At 32.6% G+C, this 9,837-nt stretch overlaps 1 protein-coding gene across 3 annotated transcripts; it reads left to right on the top strand.

Annotated features, from left to right (window-relative positions):
• Nucleotides 1–373: 373 nt before the first annotated feature.
• On the top strand, nt 374–8,821 carry HDAC6 (histone deacetylase 6). 3 transcript variants are annotated; one of them, XM_081993625.1, is made up of 14 exons: nt 374–591; nt 803–1,024; nt 2,264–2,444; nt 2,497–2,768; nt 2,864–3,056; nt 3,204–3,263; nt 3,346–3,650; nt 3,709–3,842; nt 5,231–5,412; nt 5,468–5,608; nt 5,659–5,846; nt 5,906–6,101; nt 6,161–6,287; nt 7,535–8,821. In XM_081993625.1, exons 2-14 carry the CDS (start codon nt 855–857, stop codon nt 7,828–7,830), a joined length of 2,445 nt encoding a protein of 814 aa, XP_081849751.1. In that variant the 5' UTR covers nt 374–591; nt 803–854; the 3' UTR covers nt 7,831–8,821. The 3 variants fall into 3 exon arrangements, with proteins under 3 accessions (XP_081849751.1, XP_081849750.1, XP_081849749.1); XM_081993624.1 differs by lacking the exon at nt 3,204–3,263 and adding an exon at nt 3,112–3,171 and having other exon boundaries at nt 375–591; nt 827–1,024; XM_081993623.1 differs by lacking the exon at nt 3,204–3,263 and adding an exon at nt 3,112–3,171 and having other exon boundaries at nt 375–591.
• The last annotated feature ends 1,016 nt before the right edge of the window (nt 8,822–9,837 follow it).

The raw sequence follows: 9,837 nt of genomic DNA, 5'->3' as shown, positions 1-9,837 counted from the left end.
TCACTGCATCAGTGAGAAAATTGACAAATGAAATTTGACAACTGTTTGCCGCCATTTTGCAACGCGTCCGTCGTTATTTTGTCATGAAGCAGCGTTGCCAGTATGTCAGTTTATACGTAGTCTACGTGTTTACGACTTCTAGCTGTATTTCCTATGGCTGCATACATAATCAACGAGTAACCGATTTACTAAGAGCATTTAATGTAACATTTTCTAACGATCATTCATTGATTTGCTTTTATTAATTCACTGTTAAATAATCATCCCCCGGCCATTTACATGTAACATACATTTGATATTTGAAACCTCGGCAACGCCGCACGTAAATATCGTCAGCACTGCGCAGTCTCTCGAAATCTAGGGTTTTGTATTTATTTTTAAAATATTTGTAAACAAACATAATTAACATATTATTTTGGTTAGGTTTATGGCTTTAAAGTCTTTGAGTCGGATTTAAATACAACCTTGTATTGTTTAAGACGGGATAACGAAGAACAACGAACAACCATTGCGGTTAGCTTGTAAGTGAGTGGGGAATACGTGCAACGCCAAAACATTCCTCATCTGGATTGTACTGATTTTGGGGCTGCTGTAAGTGTTGTGTATTCTTTTTATCAAAGAATATAATCATAAATGGCTTAAGATTAAAATGTAATGTCAATTCATTTTCCTATATACTATACTTATCATGCCAATGTAAAGTCTCAAAGTACTTATCTGTGTTCCTGCTATAACTACATCAGGACTATTTCAAATTTGTCAAACAATATCAAATATAATAAGGAAACATTGGGTTTCTTAGGTTTTTCAAGGATTTGTTTGGCAGGGAGGTAGTCAGCTATTCAACAAGCAGGATGGGTGATTCATTTGGATTTGTACTGGATCCATACCAAAAAACAGATGATATGAAGAATGTTTTTCGAAAAGGCACTGCATACTGCTATGCACCAAGTTTAGAGCATTATTCACCTTGGGATAAAGATTATCCTGAGTCACCTTTACGTTCTACATTTATACATGACCGGTAAGTATTCTGCTATGTAAATGACTGGGAATTTTTCTTTATTATATCTGAATAATTGCATCACTCATCAGTCTTTTAAGAAGTTATTGATGTTTTTAACTACACTGGGAGCACTAAATTATAGTAGTGTTAGGTGATGAGATCAGAAGTTAAACTGTGTAAAATATAAATGTATTTGCAGAGAGTTTAAGTGTTAACTCTACTTTTGCCAAATTTCATCTTTTATTAAAGTACTTTTAAGATAATTATTATTATATTTCAAGTAACTTGTCAGATGGGGCTAAGTTAGGGGTCAAGTGTCTTTTACATATGAAGAAGGAAATATGTAATTACACTAACAAAACATGTCTTGACATGACTTTGATCATTTCATCATTCTGAATATGCTGTGTTAGCCTTTCAGTTCATAACAAAATATTTTTATATTCTTTAAATTGTGTTGTGCATCTAATCAATATAACCCTACACATATTTTCTTCATAAAAATTCTTATTATGAGAGTAAACTAAGAATTATTGCTGAATATATAGGTACAGAATCTAATTCTTATTTGGCCAAAATCAGATTCTGTTTTCAATCACAAATATTAGTAGTACTATACTTTATTTGAAATATCTACTATAATTTATTTGAAAAAAGTGCTTTATTTAGTTTTATTTTTTGTGTTTATACATCAATGTTGCCGTTTTTTATTTAATTAAGAAAATATCAAACATACCCATACCTTTTGTTAAAATTGTGCAGTGTTACAATTCACAACTTATTTCTTCAAATTTTGGTACAAAATAGTAGTTTCTTACACTTGAAAATGATTGGATATTCTGGATATGGAATTTTTCTGATCCCTTTTCTTTTGTATGTATTGTTTTGACATAACATTTATCATTTTATCCTTTTGAAAAATATTGTTTTATGAATTAGCCTACCAGCTCATAAAAAATATATTTGAACTTTTCTCCTTGTGTTACCTAGCCAATACATATTTTTTTCATAAAATTCTGTATGGTGTTACTGCTAAGTATTACAGAATATAATTCTTAATTGGTGAAAATTAGATGCTAAACAGAAAATTTTGCAGTATTTACAACTAATTTCCTGTAAATTGTGATATAAAGTAGTATTTTCTTACACTTACAATAAAAATATTATCTCTTTTGTGTTTTAAGGCTTTATTGGCTTTGATATCATTTGATCTAACTGAGGAATATACTAGTTAGTAATTTGATTTGTGATATTTAGATTAAAATATCTTCTCCCCAAACTACATCGTGTAGAACAAATTGATATGATCACAGATGAAGAATTGGACTTGCTGTCTTTAGTACATGATCGCAGTTATATTGAACGCTTATTAAATATTTGTACCAAAGCAGAAAGATCAACTGCTGAACAGTATGATAGCATTTATTTCACTGGGGAGGTAAGGTCTGACTTCATGTGTTTGATTTGTTTCTACTAATTTCTGTGTGTAGCAATCGTATAAAAGTGCCGTCGAAGCAGTAAAAATGACAACTACCATGGCAAAATTAGTCGCCACCGGCAGATACCAAAATGGTTTTGCTAATGTTAGACCTCCTGGGCACCATGCCACAGTTGATACTCCCAATGGATATTGTTTTTTGAATAATGTTGCGATAGCTACGAAGTATCTATTGAAGAAGAAGTTGGCGACGCGTATTTTGATCGTTGACATTGATGTTCATCATGGACAAGGCACACAAAGGGCTTTCTATGACCGTGATGAGTAAGTTTCTATGTAAATATGACTTGTTGCCGCATAAACCCTAAAATACTGATTTAGACCACTAAAAGTTAAGTTTAATGAGCTTCTTGTTTCAGTGTGCTATACATATCTCTTCATAGATACGAACACGGCTTGTATTGGCCTCATTTAAGGGAAAGTAACTTTGATTATATTGGATTTGAAGATGGTATGGGGTATAATGTAAACATCCCTCTGAATGAAACAGGACTAACTGATACAGACTATTTGACTATATTTTTAAACATTGTTCTTCCATTAGCTTATGAGGTATGACAGAATGGCTTGTAATGCATATGTTGCTAAGTTGTCATGTTTTTTATAGTTTAGTCCTTCAATTGTTATTGTATCTGGCGGCTATGACGCTTGCTTAGGATGTCCTGAGGTAAATATATTCATAACATTATCATTTTTTAGTTTAACCCCAGCATGATTTTGTTGTCATGCGGCTTTGATAGTTGTATGGGAGACTACAAGGTATTTTTGCAATCTGCCTGGTTCTTGTCCTTTTCTGGTGATTAGGTGAGGAAGTTAAATTTCAATCATATGATTTTTTTAGGGACAGATGAATGTTACTCCTGCTTTCTATGCGCATATGGTTTCATTACTAAGTGGATTAGCAGAAGGCAGACTTTTAGTTGTATTAGAAGGAGGGTATTTCCTACCAAGTTTAAGCGAAGGCGCCTTCCAAACCGTCAGGGGCTTGTTAAACTACCCATGTCCTTCTCTAGAACATCATAAAAGGGTTAATCCCTCTGTAATTAACACAATTAATAATGTCAAGGCAGCTTTGATGCCATATTGGAAATGTTTTAAAAACACAGAATCAACTTGCACAGTGGATGATGTTTTAAGCTATGATAAGTTAGTGATTGGTGTTTTAATGGTTTTTTAGGAAGTATACTGTTGGTTTTGCTTGCAGGTATAATGAACACTTGCCCGAAATTAAATATTTAGGAAGTGAATTAAAAGCTCCTTTTCCAGTTGTGGATTGTTATCCAAAAAATTCAGATTTGCTAACCAAACTTCTTGCAGCTAAACTTGACTATCTGAAAGGTAAGTCTGGTCTTATAACTACTAAGCTTTGTCCTGTGTGTGTTTTATTTGTTTTTTGATTGCCTCATTTTAGAATGATTAGCTTTGTACAGTAAGTTTATTACCTACAATCAGAGCTGTCGCAATTACTCAAAAAAATAATTGAATTATAATTACCAACTACCCTAAATTTAGTGATTATAATTCAATCATCAAGTGTAAATAATTTTTACTCACGAATCGTTGAAATACTATTTGAAAATAAGTTAAATAATGTACATAAAAAATTTAATTAAAATATGAAAAAAATCATTTCGGAATTTCGAGAAATCTCTAAATAGTACTAAAAATTTCCTAACGGCTGCCAGAGGCCTCAACAAGCCTCCTAAACGTTCAAAGAATTTTTTTAACTTGCCAGAGGTCTTAAGAACCATTTTGGACCTGCCTGATAGCTAATACTACTGAAAATCATCCAAATACCGCCAGAGGCCTTCTAAAATACACGTGACAAACGCTCCAAATTTTTTTTTAAGTTTCAGAGGTTTCTAAAATCATTTGGAATTTGCTAGAGGCTTCTACAAATGTCCTAAACCGTCTAAGATTTTTTTAATTTCCAGAAGCCTTTAGAATTACCAGAATTCTCTAAAATAATAATAATAAACCTCCCACAAACTGCCAGAGGTTTTACAAGTGTTCTAAATGTTCCAAGATTTATTTTAAATTGGAAAAGACCTTCAAAGTCATTTGGGAATTGCCGGAAATTTCATCCTGCATAATATCCTCTTGTTTGCCTGCCAGAAACTTCTACAAGGCTGATAAACCGTCTAAGAATTTTCTTAAATTGCAAAACACATTTAGAATCATTTTGGATTGGGTCATTCAGTGAAGTATTGAAAATGCATTTTTCTACATATTTTATAACACCGAATATAGACAATATAGAAAAAATTATTCATCCTTTTGTCCAAAAAATATGGATTTTTTGCGTGACGTCATTAAATCCGTTAGATGATTTATTTCGTCGCGCCGTAATTAAAGGTGTTTATTAAGAAAGAGGATGATTTAAACTAAAAGAAAGAATCAACCCTTTATCCTACTATTTCCTACTGATGGTTGCTTTTTTGTCAATGTGGTATTGATAATTTCAAACTGTAGCTATACAAATGTTTTCGGTATTAATAATCTTTTTGTTGGTTTATCCTATGCGATTTTTTGCGATTTTTGCGAACACTAGTTCTTTTGATTTGGTTAAGTATATAGCTTTTCCAATCAAAGATAAATGTGCCTTAACATTTTTGCTTTGGTTAGGAAATTTTCTTTTGCCAGCACTTTTTTAATGCCAAAATATTATTAATTCAAGCACTTAACTGTAATTGTAAGAATGAAAGTGTAATACACTTATTCATTAGGTCTATATGCGGAATATGAGTTTAACCCCAACATTGCTGTTGCTTTTAACACTGAAGCTCATCGCCACCGACCAAATGAAATGGATCGAGCTCAAGAAATTCCAAAGCGATTGGACTCCATCAGGGAAAAACTTGAGGAATTCCAGCTTTTGCCTCAAATGGTGGAGTTTAATGTTGACAAGGTGGTTTTCTTGATTCAATGTTAACTATTTACTTATTTGATGTTTTAAAAATTAGAATAACGATGAGTTTAAGCAATGTCTTGATTTTGCTAAACGATACATTGATGAGACTCACTCAGCTGAGTATCTTGATCTACTTAAAGGAGTAGGACCTGAACGGAAACCAGATCTGTATTGGTCAGAAGATTCTTACGAGGTTTGTGTGTATTTTGCCTGTCGGGAAGGGTAGTAATGTTTTAATTTTAGATATGCGAGTATTCCTGCGCTTTGTTAATTAAACTTGTAAAGGACATAAAAAATAAACTCTTTTCTCATGCTGTTGGGGTAGTTAGACCTCCGGGCCATCACGCTAAACGTGATAAAGCAGGAGGTTTCTGCTTGATCAATAACGTGGCTGTAGCGTCACAATTTGCTCTTGATGCTGGTTATAAAAAGTAAATTATTATTTCACAGCTTGTTTAAAAAAAAAATAAATTTAATTTTTTATTTGCAGAATTTTAATTGTCGATTTTGACGTGCATCACGGTGATGGCACCCAAGACATCACCTATAATAAAGATAATGTGATGTATATTTCTATGCACCGTTTTGACCAAGGTAACTTCTTCCCAAAAGGTCGTAGCGGAAGTTATAATCGCATCGGTGAAAAGGCAGCTGCAGGCTTCAACGCCAATATCCCATTTGACAACGTAATAATTTGTTTCTTAAAATGTTTAATTTAAGAAACAATATAATTGTTGTGTTGCAGAGTAAATTGGGAAATTCTGATTTCCTTTACACTTGGATAAAGCTGGTGCTACCTCTGGCTTACTCTTTTAGCCCTGACTTAATTTTTGTGTCTGCTGGCTTTGATGCTGGTATTTCAGATCCACTAGGTAAGTCTTATTTTATTTTAAATACCGTAAAAAATTGCCTTCTATATTAAATAAAATCATTGATAAGTCTTTATGTAGCTTTAAAGACAAACGAAAAAGATCTCGCCAAAAATCCAATAAACCTTTAGAGAAATTACAAACATTACAAATGAAAAAAAAGTTTTTGCGTTAAATAATGAAACGGGATGAGCAATTTGTATTAAATTTGGTCTGATGGATCTGTCTTTCTATTGTTAGTTTAGTGTACAAACTTGTATATGTTACGGGTAAAAATATAAAGATTAAAACTTGAGTTTACCCGCGTAAACTTAGCAGCACCTATAGAATCTGGGTAAAGTTCAAAATATTAAGATACATGCATGATTCGGACTATGCCCGGCTAAACTACCTTCTATCCGTTTCGCCTGGTTAAAAACACAAAAACGTGTTTAAACGGTATTAAAGTAAAGTATATCATCCATAATTTACTTGTTTAAAGTAGTCAAAACTGCTGTGACATTTTGAGATACAGACATTTCCAATTTACATAACATTTACATTTATTCGCTATGCATTCAATTTTATAATTGGATCGTTTATAACGTTGGCTAGCTAAAAGTGACTGTTCGTTTGCCAGTTGACTTGCACTTTTTTCTCTCCCGTATTACAAGTTTTTTACACACAGCAAATTGAACATTTCCTCGATTGCCATTATAACCAGTCCATTTGAAACATACACTAATTTTATTTAGTTAGTAATGTAATGTTTACACCTTTAAAATGCTCTTTTTTAACGATTTTTCACCGGCAAGACGGAAAACTTAATTGAACATTTGTTTTGGGACACTTAAAGGTCAGAAAATGCTGTAAAAATGAAGTCTCTACGATCAGCCGTTTTCGGGATATTTTATTTCATTAAAAGCAAACTTTGAACCACCTGCTTGTTCTTAGGGAATATTACGTTTATGATGTTTTTGCTATACCTTTCTATTTAAAATTTCACAGTTTTAATTTTAGTGGAATCGAAACGCCTCTAGCGGGGTATTTTTTCTTACCGAGTTTCTACTATGGTACAGTTTCTGTGAAACAGCCGCTTGGATTGCTTATTAGCCCACCCTGTACAATTTGAATAATATTTCGGACTTTACCCATGTCTCTTAGGTATTTTTAACTTTCCCCTGGTAAACAAAGGTTTAACACTTATTCTGACATTACCCGTAAAATATACATTTTTTAAAAGTGGTTTAAAAAGAAAAAAACATTTACAGGCGGGTACAAGGTGCATCCTGAAACTTTCGGCCATATGGTGCATTTGCTGAAAGCAGTGGCGCCCATGGTTATTTCTTTAGAAGGAGGTTACAATCTCGAGACTACTTCTCTAAGCATGGTAAATTGCACTCGCGCTTTGCACGGTCATCCTTTGCCGATACTCAATATCGACAAAATTCAATACCAAACAGTGTTGTCTGTGAACAGTAGTATTAGGGTTTTGAAGCCTTATTGGCCTATTTTGGAGGTCAATAAAGCCATTGACTGTAACTTCCCTAGTCCGGGAGTTTACTAGTTTTTATAGTAGGGTTTGATACATTTTCTGTAGCTTTGTTTTGGTTTAGAATACTAAATTGCATATCATAATAACAATCCTATATTCTTTTTTTGTGACTGTAAAAAGAATGTTTTACTCATAGTTTGGAACTTTTGCATAGATGAACACTAATATTGCAAGTCGCAAACAAAGCATTATGCAGACCATATCGCTGGTTCTCTGGAATAGTAACGTATTCTCGAAAATGACCATTTTGTATTAAGATCAAAATTCAACCATTAGTCGTTGTTTCTGCTGATTTTTTTGATAAATTTTGTTCTTAATACAAAATTTGAGAATGTAAATGTGTGCACTATTCTGGAAAAACAGTGATATGTAACTCAGAACCAAAACAAAGCTCTTATTTATTTATGTTTTACTTTGTTGAAGTGTTGTAACAACGGTTGTTGCAATAGAAAATTAACAAAAAATTTGTTAAAGGTTGGCTTTAATTTTTAGAATAGAACGTTCAAACATTCCACAGCCAGCAAGTTTAGGATTTAGTTTTTATGTTTGTATGTTTCTCTTTTACAGTGTATTCTAACTGTGATACTAACCAATAAGTCAATGTCTGCCTACTTTGAGAACCTTCTAGCCTCAAATCAACGATTGTTTTTACATTTTTTTCTGTTTATTTCTTCACATCAACAAAAACAAAACAATTTACTGAATGGACTGAGAGACTAACACAGAAACCCAATTTAAAACTGACAATCATTTATTTCATTCTTGTGAAATAGCTAATAAAAGACCTAAATAAATGTTTTTTAACATTTTAAAACTGAATAAATTATAGCTATAAACATTGAAATGATTATATGTTCTTACTTGTGTTAGGTTTAGAAGGTTCTAACAGTAATCTGACATACTGTTATTTTGTCAGACTATCATCTTCCACTAAAAATGCTCAGGAAGTTAATGTCTCCAAGAAAAACTAAAGTGTTTAGTAAATCCAGTTATATGTAATAAAGTGTGTTTTGTTTCCCCTTCAGAAAAAACTATAATAAGAGAATAGATTTACAGGGCTGTTAAAATAACTTCACAGATATTTTGTGGGCATTTTTCTGTTAGGTTCGGTGCGAGAAGGGTTCCTATATCTACTTTGAGACGTAATGACAAAACAACTCTTATTTCTAACAAAAAACATTTTTTATTTATTTATATACAAAGCAAAAACCGTCACTATTCCGAGTTCCTTAAATTCTTTCCAAATAACCTTTCTTTTTAATCACTCTCATCATTTGCTTTTGTGTAACAAATACATTTTGGGTGAAGCTATATGTCGTCTTGCTCCATACTTTAACCCAGATTCGAAATTTGCAAGATATGCTACTCTCAATTTCTTCAAGATCCGTATACCGTAATTGAATTGAGTTTCTTACAGTTGCAACATTTTTAATGATTAAGATCATTAAAATAGACACCCAAAAATTTAACCTTTCCTAAGACTGGTATGCTTAACATTTTGATATCCAGGAGCTCTCGTTTAATTACTGTAGATTTTTTGTACTAAAAATGGCAGCATTATTGTTTCCTCTTTGTTGAAGACAAGTTTGTTTTTAGTGAACTAGTCTGCAGTTAGAGAAATAAATGTTTTTTCTTTCAATAACAACTCGTTCAATCTTATATCGCCTATGATTTAATTAGTACCATCTGCATACTTTATTATATGTTGGAAAGGTTCGCTAGGATTGCGGTATATACCATTCACAAAAATGACAAACAAGAGAGGGCTCAAGATGCTACTCAGGGTGCGTATTCTTGAAACGAGGAAAGCGTGTTATCGAAAGAAAGACCTGTAGAATGTGACAGAAACCCGCTATTGTCAGATTTTTCTGTCACATTCTATCAATACTTCTCTTGAAAATTCCGTTTCCCCGGTTTCAAGAACTAGGGCCCTGTACTATTCCTACAGTGTTACTTAACATAGTTGATTGATATTCCATTTTTTCCACACATTGTTTTCTATCCACTAAACATGATTTT

The sequence above is a fragment of the Ips typographus genome, linkage group LG16 (genome assembly GCF_016097725.1).
Source record: "Ips typographus isolate SLU linkage group LG16, UJ_Ityp_2.0, whole genome shotgun sequence".
Lineage (NCBI taxonomy): Eukaryota > Metazoa > Arthropoda > Insecta > Coleoptera > Curculionidae > Ips > Ips typographus.
Note: the sequence above shows the minus strand (reverse complement) of the source record. Positions and strands in the feature narration are given on the sequence as shown.

Bases quoted from the DNA above. Each gene is read 5' to 3' on its own strand.
- HDAC6 (XM_081993625.1), top strand. From the start codon at position 855: ATGGGTGATTCATTTGGATTTGTACTGGATCCATACCAAAAAACAGAT. The intron at 3,843-5,230 runs GTAAGTCTGGTC...CTTATTCATTAG, and splicing joins TAAACTTGACTATCTGAAAG to GTCTATATGCGGAATATGAG. The intron at 5,413-5,467 runs GTGGTTTTCTTG...TTTAAAAATTAG, and splicing joins TGGAGTTTAATGTTGACAAG to AATAACGATGAGTTTAAGCA.